Raw genomic sequence first — 17,758 nt, 5'->3', positions numbered from 1 at the left:
GGATGGAGTCACTGAAGCAGTAGGCATGAGTTTAAATGGACTCCAGAGGATGGTAGAGGACAGGAAGGCCTGGAGGAATGTTGTCCATGGGGTCGTGATGGGTTGGACACGACTTCGCAACTAACAACAAGTGTGTGTGTATGAGAGGGTATTAAATTTACTGACAAAAAAATAAAGGGAGACTAGTATATCTATTTCAAGCTATTTAGTTCTCATCAGCTAGCCATACCCTTCTTTTCTTTGTCGGTAAAATTAACACAAAAATAGTGTCGTGAAATAGTGTTGAATGCCTGGAGGGCTCCTGGATTGGAGCTGAAAGGCGAAAAGGAAGCATTATGCTCTCTCCCATATTTGGGTAGACCAGGTTGCTTCGATAAGAAAAAAACCCACTAGATAGATAGATAGATAGATAGATAGATAGATAGATAGATAGATAGATAGATAGATAGATAGATAGATAGATAGATATAAAATAATATTCATTAAAATATATATTTAACCTAGTCTATCCAAATAATCCAAGTGTGGAAACTGGATTAATTTACACTGCCCAGAGTCATCTTCAGTGAGATGAATGACCATATAAATTTGAATAAATAAACAGACTGACTGACTTCAGGACTGAATTAGACTCTAAAATGCTATCAGTAGTATGCAGATGCAGATGTTCAGGCATATTTCTCATTCTCCCACTTTTCGGGCATATTAATATTATAATTCCCAGCATTTCAAGCCATAACATGACCAGTAGACTTCTGGGACCTATACTCCCATCACATCTAAAGGACAGCAGTTTGTCAAAAAGTTCCATTGTAAACTTTCATCAGGAAAGAACATTTTTTTTTCCAGTACTGAATGCATTATCACTGTATATTTCCTAGGAGGAAGAAAAAATGGATTTTACTGTTTCTTTTTTCTGTGGTATTAAAAAGATATGACTGACTTTGGATAGCTAAACTGGAGGCAAAAGCATTATATTTTGTTTTGCCTCAAATATGAAAATTTATCTTACTCTTAATATAACTAAATACCTGAACTTAAACACTTGCATAATGGTGTAGCCTTGTGTCATAAGACAGAGCATAAAGTGCATATTTACTCAAGAGTAACAACTATGTTATCAAGCAGAGCCTGCTCCAAGTTAAATATGGGGCAACTTACTCTTGAGTATATATGAGTAAAGAAGTCCTATTTGTATATCGCCCAGGGGGTGAGTCCAGACTGCTGAATTGCACTGCCTATCATCCTTGTATTTCCCAGGTTGCTGAGATTTTCAGTGCGGTGACAGTTGAAGAAACATGGTTTTCCATCTGCCCTGAGTTAGACTAAAATGGAGCTTCCTATTATTTAGGCAGTACCTTTATTTAAAATCTGTGAATTTTTTATAACACTTTTTTTAAAGAAACAATAACAATAACAAAATAACAAATATAACAAAATAAACAAAATAACAAAAAAAGATACAATAACAATAAACAATAACAATCATCTTAGAAAAGGCACCTTTAATCTCTAACATTTATAATGAGTGTACAAAACACAACAAGTTGAAATAATATATCTGCATCATGGAAACCTGGATGAAAATCAGTATGATAGCAAATATTTCAATCCTAAACCGCCAAAACAAGAAAAATGCAAAGAAAAGTTATTGCCATGGAAAAGAAATTAATTTTGAAGGTCTTCCTAAAGACCACAGGATTGGTTTCAACAGGCAATGCCTCAAAGCGACACAACGTGCAGGAAAGTCTCCTTCCCTATTGTAGTTCACATTCTGAAACAGGTTCAAAGAAGCAGAAATTATATACCATATTTTTCGAACTATAAGGCACACCTTAATTTTTGGGGAGGAAAACAAGAAAACAAGAATTCTGCCTCTGCCTATCAGCATCAGGATCAGCAGTGTCCTCCCACTCAGATTTTGATAACAAATAGCACAGATCTTTTTACCTGTTTAAAACAAAGTCTATCACCCTTCGCACATTTACCTGGAGTGCGGGGGTGGGGGATGATTTTCATGGGGGAAGAAGAGGGGCTTTGCACCGAAGGCTCCACTCTCGAGACGCCCGTCTTCCTACCTTTAGCCATAGGCATTGAAAGTCTGGCTTTCTCACAGCAAGGCCTGATAGAGACGCAGCACTTCAGTCCTCCTAGATGCTGCTCTCTTGTAAACACAGTGCCAGGCTTCCCGGCAAGCCCCCTGCACCTTTGCTGCCTCGGTTGGAGCCTGATTCTGGAAGGGGCCCGGGGAAGTGCAGAGGTCAGGACTCGGTTGGCAAAGCGGATGCTGCGCAGGGGGCATAAAGCAAGGGGCTGCCACCCAAACCACACTGTTGCCGCGATCTCTGCCACCTGGAACTGCATGTCCCGTTTCTGGAATCTGGAAGGAAAGTGGAATCGGGTGGTAGGGCCTGCCACACTCCCCCTGTGCTGCCACCAGAAAACACTTTCCTCCCCAATTCCAAAAATGGGGCATGCAGAGGCAAAAAAAGAGAGCATCCTATTTCAGGCAGCGGGTGGTTCCAGCTGGTGCTGCCACCCGAAAACACTTTCCTCCCCAATATCATAAGAATAAGTGGTGGAAATAGAAATTAATTCAAATTTGGGATTATGTCTGCCTTTCGATTTAACAGGACTCTTGAAACTGGGATAGAACAATGTTCCTGGCCACTAGCAGGGTTACCAGATGCGGTGCACTAGTTTTATTCCCAAGAACGATATTGTCAGTCTTCCAATAAATCAGAGAAGAAACATGGTCAGATGATCCAATTCTATTTTATTGGTAAGGTTACATTAACAGAATCTTGCAAGTCTAAAAGTCTTCTGCAGCTATCTGGTCTATTGGAGTGGGGGGACCTGTTTGTTCTCTGCCATTAAGCAACTGTGGACTCCCCCCTTTCTTGTTCAATTGTTTCCTATTGCTTCCCAGGCAGCATCTCCTTTTCTCTCCCTCAATATCTGTTCTTGGAAACAAAACTAGTGCTATAAACTGGTATGCTGCTTTACTATATGCTAACTTCTTCTATATTATATAAATAATAATATATTTAAGTATACTTAAAATACAATGTGGAGGGAGAGGACAAATAATAAAGTCAGGTTGCTATCCCTACCATAGAAATCAGAGATGCTCAGTTGCCTTTAGATTTAATCATTAAGATTTGGTTTTTAATCCCACAAGCATCCTTATGCTCTTCTTTGAACAAGTTTATCTAAATCTTTTTTTAAAATATGAATTCTATAACTACTATCAAGGTGAGTTCCGGCCAGTGGAGAAAAGAGAGGGACTACTGCTTTTAATGACTTGGAAACAGACTCTCTATTGATATAGTAGACGTTATATATGCATTTGTAATAGCTATGTCTCATTACTAACTCATGTTAGTTTCTGGGATTAATTACAGTTTTAGGAACATGATGTAGGGAAATCAGTGACTAAAAGGAAGAAAGCCTGGGATGGGGGGAGAGTTAAAATTCATTGCAGTTTGGGCGCTATAAGTGGGAGGAACCATAGGAAGTCAAACATATTTATATCTGGCTTTCTAAGAAAGCAGGCAGTCTTACAAGATTCTTTTGTAGAGTTAAGTCAACAATAAAGAAACCTCTTAATATAAGCCTCTGAGCTATTTTGATTGTTTGCATCTTACAATATTCACATATGGTATTCCCAAATCTTGTATCTCCATCCTATATTTGAGCATTTGATTTCTTTTCCCTAAGAATTTAGGTATTTCACTCAGATCTGGCAAATTTGATAGGCTGAGCTATTAATGAAAATATGAATGACTGCCAGATCTAGAATATAGAAGGGCTCCAGAACAGCTATCCACTTCCTCTAAGGTCTCACTAATGCTATTTATGTGAACCAGTAAACCAAGCTTTAGTCTGGAGCAATACAGGGTACCATTTCCTCCTTCATCTATATTGTGCATGCTACCTCTCTTTGTAATCAAAAAGCTCAGACTTGTCTATATTAATAAGGTGTTGGAAAAGTCTGCCTCTTCTAGATATAAGCAGTGGTCTTGTGATTCTCTAAAAACACGTCTCCAAATGACTAGGATGCATGCACACCCAGGATCAGAGAAGGGTTATTCTGACATAGTTTAGGATGTATGTCAAAAAACTATTTTGAGAGTTTGAAAATTAGGAGGGAGAGGGAGAAAAACATCCTTGATTCCAAACCTACCTCTGGAATGTTTCAGTTAAATTAGTTCAAAAGAAGGCATTCACTATATCCATTGATAAAATGCTTCCTGGGCCATTCTAGAAAATTGTTTGAAATATTAAAGAAGACAAAAAGAATTCTAAATAGATTTTGAAAAATGATATTTATCAAAATGAAGAATTCAGCAATTCTATAATCTCCAGTCCAGTGAAAGCCCATAGATTTTAATTTTATTGAGGAATTCATTTCATTCATCCGCATATAGACGAGAGGTCGAACGACTAGCCTTGTGGTGCGACCGAAACAATCTGGAACTGAACACACTCAAAACCATAGAAATGGTGGTAGACTTTAGGAGAAACCCTTCCGTACTTCCACCTCTCACAATACTTGACAACACAGTATCAACAGTAGAAACCTTCAAATTTCTAGCTTCTATCATATCGCAAGATCTAAAATGGACAGCTAACATCAAAAAAACATCATCAAAAAAGGACAACAAAGAATGTTCTTTCTGCGCCAACTCAGTAAGCTAAGACTGCCCAAGGAGCTGCTGATTCAGTTCTACAGAGGAATTATTGAGTCTGTCATTTGCACCTCTATAACTGTCTGGTTCGGTTCTGCAACCCAACAAGAAAGACAGAGACTTCAGAGGATAATTAGAACTGGAGAAAAAATAATTGCTACCAACCTGCCTTCTATTGAGGACCTGTATACTGCACGAATCAAGAAGAGGGCCGTGAAAATATTTACAGATCCCTCACATCCTGGACATAAACTGTTTCAACTCCTACCCTCAAAATGACACTATAGAGCACTGCACACCAGAACAACTAGACACAAGAACAGTTTTTTCCCGAAGGCCATCACTCTGCTAAACAAATAATTCCCTCAACACTGTCAAACTATTTACTGAATCTGCACTACTATTAATCTTCTCATAGTTCCCATCACCAATCTCTTTCCACTTATGACTGTATGACTGTAACTTTGTTGCTGGCAATCCTTATGATTTATATTGATATATTGACCATCATTTGTGTTGTAAATGTTGTACCTTGATGAAGGTATCTTTTCTTTTATGTACACTGAGAGCATATGCACCAAGACAAATTCCTTGTGTGTCCAATCACACTTGGCCAATAAAAATTCTATTCTATTCTATTCTATTCTATTCTATTCTATTCTATTCTATTCTATTCTATTCTATTCTATTCTATTCTATTCTATTCTATTATTATACCTCAAGCCCCCTGCCTTTCAGTTTCACAATAAACTCTATGGCATTGATAGGCTAGATCAGGGGTGTCAAACTTAATTTCACTGAAGGCTGCATCAGGGTTGTCTTTGACCTTGGGGGATGGGTGGGAGTGGCCAGGGTGGGTATGACCAGCTCTACCTCACTCATGTCGGGGGGGCGCCTGTGGCGACCCGAGCACTCTGCCAGTGAAAATGGAGTTCGGGCCTCCCAAGCTTCGTTTTCACTGGCAGAGGTTTGCAGGAGGCCATCATAGCAGAAATAGAGCTCGGGAGGCCCATGCATGGCCCTCCCGAGCATCATTTTCATTTGGCAGAGTCACCATAGGCTGGCCCTTTCTTGTTCTAGGGTGGCCCCATGGGTCAGATCTAAGCACCCCATGGGCTTCATCCAGCCAACAGGCCTTGAGTTTGATACCCCTGAGCTAGATGGATAGCATTTGTGCTGGTTTAGAAACAACTACAGTCAATGCAAATACATGGTAAGGTAATTGTGAAAGCTGAATTGATTTTTCTTGCTGCAATGCAGCTTTTTGAAGCCAGAGTAGAACTGATTATTTCTTTGCAGTGCCCTAATTTTGTTGAGCTTCTGGGTGGTCTATTTTTCCATTGGAGAATGTTTTTGACTCATGAACTCAAATCAGCCTCCTTCTCTCTGTAGAAAAACACAGTTCAACTGCTGCAGCTTCAAAGTCAACAATGCAAATCTAGCAGATGGATGGATTAGATTGAACACATAGAAAGAACACTTCAATATTCTTATTCTCAATAACTACTAATCAGCTTCATTATGCTATTTAGAGAGGGGGAGATGAAACAACTGCAGTGTGGAAGCAACCTCAGATATGGTGAGTTACATCAAATAAATTTGGTGGCTGCCCAGATAATCTTCAAAATAACAATAGCAATAACACCTAGACTTTTATACTTATAAACTGTTATTTGAAACAAAATAAACTATATGTTACATGCATTTCAGCATTATGTTCTGTAGTATCCATCAACAACTGGGCAATATCCAAATGTATAAGGACTGTAACTTTTCAATTTCCCTACCAGCTACTTAAGAGTCCAGAAGGTTGCAGACTCAAGATCCCATTGAGGAAATGTGCTTCTCTGTGGAACTGATATATTTTAAAAATGCAGATTTCAGATTGCAATTGGAGGCACATTCTTCAATCTAGTACCTTAAAAAAAATTAGTTCTAACTAATGTATAGTAACTTGTGAGCCAAGGTAAGTGTTGATAAGAATTGCATTATAACAAAACTAAGAGGATTACAAATGTTCATCTCTCTGTTAATGCATGTTAAAACTTTCTTTAGCAGACATTATTTACAGTAGTTTGTTCCTATAGGAGTTACTAGTCTGATATGTCCCATTTATTTTATTTAACGAATGGCATCTGCAGAAGTTATATAATCACTGATATAATAATGTAGTTTAAATAAAACATCAGCAAATATATAACGACATATTATGTGTTTGTGTATATATGCAATATGTGGACAATAAAGTATAGCAGATAATATATTAAATTAAAATAAAATCATTATACTATGGAACAATAGAATTGCAATGGCATACATGTTATGATTCGATATCTAAGGAAGCTAAGCATCTAACTGCTCCTAGTATGGCTGGGGTGAGATCATATCAGGTGCCTTGAAATTTCCTGAGGAGACATCCTCAAGCTATATATTTTATCATTTTTTCTGATGCATCACAGTCACATTGTGGGCTCTCGGCCATTCCCCATTTAAAGAGCTTTGCCCTAGTTCTGGCATGGCCTGTCTTGATTCTATTCAGGTGGCTCCACATTTTTCAGGGCAACTATATGATCTGTTTGATTGTGGTTATTAAAAGTCACCCATCTTAACTACTATTCATCATTACTAAATTACTATTACTAAATCTGCACTATTATTAATCATCTCATCGTTCCCATCACCCATCTCCTTCCACTTATGACTGTATGACTGTAACTTTGTTGCTTGTATCCTTACAATTTATATCGATACTGATATTGTTTCCTATGACTATCATTTAGTGTTGTACCTTAGAATTCTTGATGAACATATCTTTTCTTTTATGTACACTGAGAGCATATGCACCAAGACAAATTCCTTGTATGTCCAATCACACTTGGCCAATAAAAAAATTCCATTCCATTCCATTCCATTCCATTCCATTCCATTCCATTCCATTCCATTCCATTCCATTCTATTCTATTCTATTCTATTCTATTCTATTCTATTCAGATTGTAAGATTGTGATATGTTATTCAAAATTGGTTTCCTAGATTTAAGCCTGGTGAGAGATGATCTAATATTTTATATATTGGAAGATTTCTAAGAGTCGATGGGGTGTTTATCTTATTTTGCTCTCAAACTGTCTGTTGTTTGTCATCTGAAATCAGGAGAGGCAATGTTAGAAAGACTATGCAACCATGAGACCAGTGTGGATTTACGGGTTCCAGATATTATTCTCATTGTGTCCTTAAAATGAATATCAATCTTGTTGTATGACAATTTCTTCCCCACACAGTTGGACAGTATTCAGCAACAGAGCATACTAATGATAGTACCACTATACATAATGTTTTGGGTTGTGCTCCCTTAGCCTGTTCCTGCAATTTTCCTAATCAAGTTATTCCTAGTTTTCAGTTTTTGTCCAATTAATTGAGCAATCAGATACGTCTCCTGACTGGAAGAGAATAATTCAGAAGGAATCTAGGAATATTACACCAGAAATCCTAGAATTGGCAGAAATATTGTAGTTAGCATGAGCATAAGTGTGTGCATACATACTTCAGACCAAAATAGTTAGGAACTCTGAGGACTGAAACATAACCTCCTACATTATATTTCCCCACTGGCTTTGTTATGATCAATGTTTTGTGCTGACATGCACAATCACCTTAGGTTAGTTAACTGCCATAGCAGATTGAAAAAAGATCTCAATTTTAATTTTGAAGAAAAAAACACCTAGATACCTAAAACTGATACATGCTCCAAATTTGTATAAGAAATCTGTATCAGTTGTCTAGGCAAAGATCTGCCCAAATATTACAGCAAATATAGAGGAGAGGGGGAATATTTTTTATATAAGAAATTGATATGTGTTCTGATTGAAAAGTAGCATATTCTGAGGTAAGGCCTTGCCAATAATAATTTTTTGGAAAACATTAATACTGTCAAGTTCTGACCCTCAGCACTGAAACTCTGCACTGGCCAAGTATTTTTATATGATGTTTTTGTCAAGTGTAACATATAGGACCAAGAAGAGAAGGAGCGAAGCTAGAAGTACTCTTAAATTAGGCTGCAGGCCTTTTTAAAAATTAAATTAGATCCCACTCAGATGTTCTGTAATTAAAGGAAAATAGATCATTTTGTCTTTTCTACCCCACTCTGAGAATGTTTGTATCATTCAGCCCCACTTTTGATAGAATTTACAAAAGAATAACATTGACAATAGTTAGTGAATTGGGTGAAAACACTCACCAGTTGGTTTTGGTAGGCAGTGACAGCTGTAAACACTGTCTCTGGGAATATAAATGTCCTGAACTCTTCAGATTTCAAGTTAAGCAAGGAGGCTGTGTGATCCTTCTTTTTGATGATATGCACTCTAGGTTGATATTTGTGCATAGAATTCAATATTATCTAATGAGGATAAAAAGAGGGAAAACACAATCAGAATCATTTTCAGTCAGCAAATTATATTGTTTTATCCATCAAAACTGCTATAGCAGAAGAGGACAAAAAAGACATGCCAGATTCTAGGCTAGCATCAGAAGAAATCATAGATCATTTGGGTCCTGGTCTTAGTCCTAGGCTCACTACTATACTATACTATACTATACTATACTATACTATACTATACTATACTATACTATACTATACTATACTATACTATACTATATTACACTACACTATACAATTGCCACAAATTAATTCCACTCCATAAGGTTCAGTAAGAGGAAGGATGCTAAAGGTTTTAAAATGGAGGCAGATAAAAGCCAACATGGTTTTCCTCCTTAGTTTTTGTCACTCAGTCAGATTCCCAGGAGGGTTTTGGAAGTCTCAGAGGTACTGGTGCCAGATAGCTTCAAAACAAAGGGTAAGATTATTTATACTTAAATTCCCATTTAAATAAATAAGAAGGCAATTTACATTTCTTCACATTCAGTCTTAATATAGCCAGACATACAGTATTTATCTTAAATTTAAATGTGGAGATTGACATTTTACATCAGGGATACAAAAGGCTTTTGGCTAAGAGACACATATGGCATGCTGAAGAACTTGCTCCAATATATGGCAGAATCAAGACAACTATAATTTAGTTTCATTAAACTGATATATTATTATGTAATATTATTATGTAACAATATCTCTAGATATCTAATACTTTCCAGCTCTGTCACCCAAGAAAGTGGACTAAATGCAGGTTGCATTCCCAAGTTTTGCATAATTGCAGATTCCAACATTTAGACTTGTTTTATTGTTCTTCAAAACATATCAAACAAAAAGAAGATAGGGAACATTTTCAGGACAGAAATTATTAGATAATTAACAGTTAGCTGTTACAGATGTCTAAAATGGGCTTTTAGAGCAGAAGAATAAATGCTAAAATATCTTCCATGATATAAGATACTGTTACATGCCCCATCCCCTGCTCTCAGTCCATGAAACTTCACAGCTTTTAAAGTTTACTTAATAATCATAGGAACAATTATTATTGGTTTGTTTTTTTTTCATTTCCAACAGGTGTGGCAGAGGGTGGAGCATTGTTTTCCTTTCAGTTCCAAGTAACACCCCTAACGAAAGGAGAATCTGAGGCCAGAAGTTCTTCAAAGTTCCACTTTATTAGAGATGTCAACCCAGAAGCTTTCGGATTTCACCCAAAAGAAAGTCAAAGTCCCTTCCCCTGCACCCACATGTCCATCACATGGTCCAATCAATCCACCGTCCCAACTGGAGATGCCTCCTAGTCATGCCACTCCAGGTGCAGGCTGAATGTCCTTGACTCCCAGAGAAAATAATGTTGTTATGGCTAGATATCTCTACAACTCCATTCAATCCCCCCTCCCAGTTTCCGACAACACTAAGTGTGGCAGCCCTGAAGATCCAATGAAAAGATGGCCTCCAGGGCTGACAGGCTGCCCCCCCTCAACCGATGGTCATGTCCTGCAATGAGAGGAACATAGGGGCTTAATTCAAGTAGTCCCTAATCACCTCTCCCCCTCCCCCCCGAGGGGTCCTTTGGCTTATCAGGGAATATGTCATGGAACTGCTTTACTAATCTCTCTGACAAAGGTTACCTTTGTAGATATTGTAATCAACCTCTGTACAATCTAGAGTCTAGGATTTTCTTAATCTCATAATGGCTCTCCCCCTGCACCACTATAGATTTGGGTGCTAGTCGAGTCGGTAGTGTCAACCTTGAACCAACTGCCAGCTTCACTGCAGTGAAAGACGGGATGCACTTTCCCTAGTATGCATGGAAGGTTAAGCTGAACTGTCACTGGGTTAATTACTTTCACTATTAGAAAAGGTCCTAGAAACTTAGGCCCCAGCTTTTTACTGGGTGATTTCAATCTAATATATTTGGTTAATAGGTAAACCCGATCTCACACATGGAGTGGGGGCGCTGGAGAGATTGGTGTTTGTCTGCTTGTTTTTTATATGCTTCAGCGGCTTCCACCAGTGCTTTCTTGGTGTCTCCCCAACCCTTCTTTAACAATTCCATTTGGTTAGAGTCATGGAGGAAGGTGGCTCTCTGGGCAGCTCAGCAGTAGTACGATTCAGCCAGTTCAGTATGGTTTGGGCAGCTGGAAGTTAAATTACTGGCTGGCCCCTCCCCTTTCAAGAATCCCCTTGCACCCCATTTTGGCTCCCAGGTAAATGCAGGGAGGCCTACTAGGCCCAAAATGGCATGGGGGGGCATACCCCCGCAGCCCCCTTTTGCTCCCAGGGGGGTACAGGAGGATGAGTGCTGCTTGGCACTCCCCTGGTCATGCCCACAATGGCCACACCCATCCAAATGGCCATTAGGGCAGAGAACAGGTTGTTATTTGAATCCCACCACTGCAGCTTAGGCATGGGAACAAAGTCCATGCTGCTGGTCACCTGAAAGGGGGTCAATCTGGTGCTGCTGTGTATAGCATTGTTGTAAGCTATTTCTGTGAATGGCAGCAGGTCCACCCAGTTCTGTTGCTGGTAATCCACATAACACCTTATGTATTGCTCCACCATTGTGTTTGCTTGTTCTGTGGGTCCATTCATGCTTGGGTGGAAAGCTGAGGTAAGCCCCTGAGTAGACCAAACCAATTTCAGGAACTCCCTCCAGAATTGGATGCCTTGATCTGAGATTACCCAGTTGGGCACTCCATGCAGCTGGTATATCGGCTTGATAAACGTCTTAGCCAGTTTCTTGGCTGAGGGTAATCCCAAGCAAGCAGTAACATAGGCTTGCTTGGAAAACAAATTGATTACTTTCCAAATGACTGTATTCCCTCCTCTCTCCTGGAGCTTGACTATAAAGTCCATCACAATCTCCTCCCAGGGCCAGCTGGGGTTAGCCACTTGTTTCCCTGATCTTATCTTCATGGTTCTTCCCCCGAGATGTACTTTAACTCAAAGTTAAACTGTCAGAAATATTGTGCCCAGTGGGATTGCTGGGGAGAGAGTTTTCTGGAAGTTTTTAGGGCTTCAAGGTTTTTGTGATCAGTCCAAACCTCAAAAGGAAACTTGCTCCCTTCCAGGAAGTGTCTCCAGGAGAGGAGAGCCCAGCGGACTGCGTAGGCTTCCTTCTCCCAAATTTCCACTGCCTTTCTGTGTTGGTGAGGTTTTTGGACACATACACACAGGTCAAGAGCTGATCCTGTGGGGTTTTCTATAGAAGCACTATCGGTACCGCCATATCACTGGCATCAGCTTGGACAATGAATTGTCTTTCAGGGTCAGGGGGTTGAGGAATCGGCTCCTTGGCAAAAAGCCGCTTTAAATTTTCAAAGGCTCTTTGGCAATCCAGTGACCAGGCGAGCAGTTGCATCAGGCACAGTTTCATGTTTTTAATAGCTCCATTAAGGGCAGAGCTACTTCTCCAAATGCGGCAATGAATTGTCTATAGACGTTAGCAAAACCCAGGAAGCTTGTTTGTGGGTACATGGAGTGCTAGTCTAGCACTGCTTTCACTTTCCCTGGGTCCATGTCCACTCCTTTACTTGACACTCCGTAGCCCAGTAGTCTAGGGAGGTTTTATGGAATTCACAGTTTGACAGTTTCACGTAGAGCTTTGTAGCTAGTTTTTTCAGCACTTGCCGCACTAGCTTTACATGCTCTTTTAGAGTTTCACTGAGTATGAGTATGTCAATCAGGTAAACTAGGACCCCTTTGTACAGGTGCTTGTGTAGCACATCATTAATCAGCTGCATGAAGACTGGGGGTGTTCCTTGTAGGCCAAATGACATGACTTTGAATTAGAAATTACCAAGTGGGCAGTTAAATGCGGTCTTCCATTCGTCACCTTCTCTAATCTGTATGTGTCTTGGTGAACATCTTGCCCTTCAGTAGCTGACTTAGCATGTCCTTCATTGGGGGAGGGGGGAGGTGTTCTCCATGCATATGGCATTAATTCTGCAGAAATCCATGCAGAGCCTCATCTCTCTGTCTTTTTTCTCTTTAAACAGTATTGGGGCTGCCACTATGGATTTAGCAGGCTGGATGAAACCCCTTGCTAAGTTGACAATGATGCATTTTCTTAGTTCGGCCATTTCTTTTGGGGTCATAGAGTACATTTTCAGTTTAGGCAACTTTGCTCCTGGCATGAACTCAATCATGCAGTCTCCTGATGGGTTGGGGGGTAGGGAGGAAGTTGCAGTTCTGCTCACTAAAGATGTCTTCCAGATCTTGGTACTCTTTTGGCACCTGTGGGCTGCTGGAAAGTCCATCTGCAGTGGCTGCCATGCCTTCTAGCCAGCTGGGGCTGTTGAGGTTTGTTGCCTTTTGGCATCTGGCTGGCTGGATGGGTGGTAGTGGACTGATGCCTATTCTTAGCTTTCGGTAACCATCTTCCCATGTGACGGTCGGGCTCCATTTATCCAGCCAAGCTAGATCCAATATGATTGACTCAGTCATTTTGGGGGTTACTATGAATTGTATGAGCTCTCGGTGGCACCCCATCTCCAGTCTAACAAGTTCTTTAACTAAGGTGGCAGGGGCTCCACCTATTAGCTCAAAATGAATGGGGCACATTAGGGGTCTCATGCCTATCCCTAGCTACTGGACTATGGGGAAGCTGATCAGTCATCTGGTGCAGCCAGTGTCTATGACAGCTTCTACTTTCCCTTGGACTTCCATTTCTGGCACTACAGTTTGGGATTTGATAGTGAAGGGGTGGATGGTTTCACTTACCATCGGGTCCTCTTCCTTGCTGCTCCTGTTGGTGGAGCCTGGCTGGAGTTTCCTCATTCCCAGTTGGGAGAGAGGAACCTCAAAGCCTGTTTTGTGATTCTCCCCTTATCCTGTGGTTTCCTTGGGGTTCTTCCCCAGAATGTCAAGGGAGTCCAGATCTGAGGGAGTGGGGCAGGGGCTAGGCACTTGGATGCCCTGTGCCTGTGTTGGTCACATTGGTAGCACTTGATAGTCCCAGGTGGCGTAAGTTGCAGAGGTTTAGTCAGTTTGACAGGAATTCAGCAACCTAGAGTCCTCTTTGCTGGTTTCTCCAAGGTCAGCTTCTGATGGGGATGGATCATGACCATCGCTATATTATACCAGCCCTGTATACTAGAGGAGTCCAGAACTCCTCTGATGCCACAGGTCCTGGTCCAGGGCCTCTTTGAAGTGGTGGATGAGGAGGTGTTCAGGCCAGTCTCTTAGTTTCCCAGCCAGCCTCTGGAATTCCCATACTAAGCCTTTTGGGGGTTGGCCCGCTTGCTTCAAGGCTTTGATCTCGACTTCAGCTTCTTGCCAGTGGGCTGTGTCTTCTAATTAGGTCAGAGCAGCTGGACAAATTCATCAGTGTCCTCTAGCTCTGGGGCTCCTTCATTGTGTAGTTCAGTTAGCCAGTCCACTGCATTCCCCTCATTTAGCCCATCAATTGCCAATACAATATCTTGATCAGTCTGATATTGATCCCCATATCAATCGATGTGGGACCAAATCCGATTGAGAAAGTAGGCCAACTTCCCTGGGGTCCCGTCAAATGTTGCTCTAAACTGTGGAGGAGGAGCGACTGGCGGTGCTGATTGCAGTGCCAGTGCCCGTGGTGGGGCTGGTGCTTTGCATTCACTGGTATTGAACCTATCCTGGCCGGGGTAAAAGGCCCAGCCAGAGGGATCTGTTCGGCAGGAGGCAATCTGAGGAACAGTTGGCGAGGGTGTGTGTTGGGCCTCAGCAATCCCAATGGTTCTCCTCGCAGCACCAGACTGGACTGTCCTAGCAAGTCTTGAATGGTGCCACGCCGAATCCAGCAGGAGCTGTCATCCCAATAGACTGGGCCCAACAGGGAAGGCTAAGATGCAGTCTGCTTCATGCTGAGTGAAACGAGGCTGATGCTTGACTCTGTGAAGTTGTGGTCCCCTGGCCTGGGAAGGTGAACATAGGCTGAGCCAGAATCCAGTTTGGTGGGCCGGTGATAGGAGGTTGTGCAATGCTGCCCACGCTGAGCTGGTTGAACCATTCCAGTAGACCTGTCAGTGACTGGTTTTGTATCAGTGGCAGAAGGCCCCACTCCCGGATTCACTGAGATCAGCTGGTCTCAGTGTTTTCCACTCAAGGGCATGGGTGTGCTCCATTCTGCTCACCCCCATTTGTGGTTACTGCAGCATCATTCCGATCAGCAACCTCCTGCGATGGTGCAGCTCCCATAGCCTCGCCCCATGGAGAGGGATCCAGCTGAGCAGCTTGCCAAGGCACCAGCTCTTTGGGCCGGGCATCCTGCTAGCGTTCCGCTTTGGCGGCTTCTGCTGCCTTCACCAAGACTCAGAAGGGGAGTAGATGTTTTCGAGGTGGACCATTTAACCAGTCCCAGTGGTTCCCTCATGGTTGCCATTGTCTCTTCCATCTTCCCTGAGTCTTTAGACTGCCCAGTGTCATGTCGGCACTCAGGGTCAGGACCCCAGACAGCACCCCAGAGGTCAGGGAGCTGGTTGAAGTTTTAAGGGAGGTTGGGTTAATGTCAGAGTTCCAAGTAACACCCCACAAAAAAAGACTCCAAGTCCAGAAGTTCCTCAAAGTTCCACTTTATTAGAGATGTCATATTGGCACATCTGGGAAAACTCGAATCTGAAAGCTTCTAGGTTTTCCCACCCAAAAGAAAGTCAAAATCCCTTCTCCTGCATCCACGTGTCCATCACATGATCCAATCAATCCACCATTCCAACTGGAGATGCCTCCTAGTCTCGCTACTCCAGGTGCAGGCTGAACATCCTTGACTCCCAGAGAAAAGAATGTTGTTATGGCTAGATATCTCTACAACTCCATGCAATACCCCTCACAGTTTCCCACAGTAAGTGTGGCGGCCCTGAAGATCCAAAGAAAAAAAGTGGCCTCCAGGGCTGACACTCACAGGACCAGGTACTCACATGACCATGCTGATCCAGCTCATTGTTTGTGAGTTTCACTTTTTCAAAGGATACCATCTGTTTCAGCAATTGTTCCCCAGTAAATGGAGAATCTGGATGCACATATAGCCTGGAAAGCCAAACAACAAAGCTCATCAAGGCCCAGCAAGCAGATAGACAGACAGACAGACAGACAGACAGACAGACAGACAGACAGACAGACAGATGATAGGTAGGTAGGTAGGTAGGTAGGTAGATAGGTAGGTAGGTAGATAGATAGATAGATGCTTTCCATAAAACATTAGCACTTAAACTAGTAGGCATCATTTTCAAAACTTTAATTCAGTTTGGCTAACTATATTTAGACCCTTCTCTTAAACCCACATAAAAGGGGAAAAAAGCACCAAAGAACAGATATAAATCTAAATGATACTTAGTTTTAGATGTTAGAAGTAGAGGAAAAGATTCAGTCATAAGATTTTGCAAGGTATTTGCACCAAACAAATGAACTAAATAAAAACCAAAAAAAACAACAACTTAGTTTTCTGAAAATTAATTCTTTGGGTTTTTCATTCTGAATATATTTTTTTCTTATTCTTTTCCATTGCGACTCATCTTTCCTAGTCCTTTAACAATTTCAAGTGATGATTTATCTAAACTGGATAGGAAATACTAGTTTCATACTTGGAATTGCAGTAGGAATGGAGTGGATGGAGACTTAAAAAGATAAATCTTAAATAACAGTATGCTGATATTACAGCTTAGAAAGAGGAAAGTTACCTGTGTTTGATGAAATCAAAGATATTTCCCTCCAACATATTTTCAACCAGGATAACAACCATCTCTCAGTGTTAAAGCACATTCTTTTTATGCTCATGATGCCAAAGATGACTTCAGGAAACTCAGAGTAAAATTCCAGGAAGGATTCCCATTATAAATCTGGAAATCTAGAATTATACATAAATCTAGCACTAAACTATAGGAACCAGTTATCTGTGTTATGGTCCTACTGTGTTTTCCACATTGATTATTAAGACATAGATTTTCTAGCCTTTCATGCATCAATCTCATAAAATGATAGTAGGATTATTTCATATTAGATGATCCAAGAAGACTTCATTTACCAGCAATCTGAGCAGTGATTGATACACCAGATTCACAATAGACTTCTGGCACTTTGCATTTAAAAATATTGATTAAAAGCCTACATAAAGTAAAACATCTACAGTAAAACATCAATGCATTATTATTCTTATAAATATTATGAAGCCAAATACCACTGCTTATTATAATCCTGATTAAAAAATGGCTTTTCTGGCATAAAGCACTTTTTTTTTTCAGCCAGAGGAAATAATATAAATTGCAACAGGGTTCATGAAGTAAAAGAATGTAATATTTTCTACTTGCATAGTTTTGATCTCTCAGGGTATAGAAAATACTTCATTCCATATTTTTGCTCTGGAAAAATTCTAGATCCATATCCCTATATGAATAAGGACACATCATGGCTTACTTACAAGCACACTGTTAATAAAACTAAGCTGAAGAGCAGCAACCTCCAGTGAATTCCACTGAAATCAACAGGAAATTCTAAATAAATATGACCAACATAAAACAGACCCACCAAGTACTTCATTTACTGGTCTCACCACAAATAAATGTTTCTATTTAAGGCTATTATTCCCTGGGCCTTTAGAAAGGCTCAGACATATTTTTATCTCTTTGTGAATGCTTAATGATTCCGTGTATGAAGTATGGTCTCCGCTATCT

The 17,758-nt window shown here is 40.7% G+C and overlaps 1 protein-coding gene across 1 annotated transcript in view; it reads right to left on the bottom strand.

Annotated features, from left to right (window-relative positions):
• Positions 1 to 17,758, bottom strand: part of TBX20 (T-box transcription factor 20) — a 60,905-nt gene that overhangs the window by 21,562 nt on the left and 21,585 nt on the right. The window contains exons 4-5 of the mRNA XM_058183358.1: positions 16,010 to 16,118; positions 8,925 to 9,083 (exon numbers count right to left, since the gene is read on the bottom strand). Of these exons, the coding sequence (XP_058039341.1) occupies positions 8,925 to 9,083; positions 16,010 to 16,118 (268 nt within the window). The remainder of the gene's footprint in view (positions 1 to 8,924; positions 9,084 to 16,009; positions 16,119 to 17,758) is intronic.

The sequence above is a fragment of the Ahaetulla prasina genome, chromosome 4 (genome assembly GCF_028640845.1).
Source record: "Ahaetulla prasina isolate Xishuangbanna chromosome 4, ASM2864084v1, whole genome shotgun sequence".
Classification (NCBI taxonomy): domain Eukaryota; kingdom Metazoa; phylum Chordata; class Lepidosauria; order Squamata; family Colubridae; genus Ahaetulla; species Ahaetulla prasina.
The sequence above is the reverse complement of the archived record's forward strand: the minus strand, read 5'-3'. Positions and strand labels throughout refer to the sequence as shown.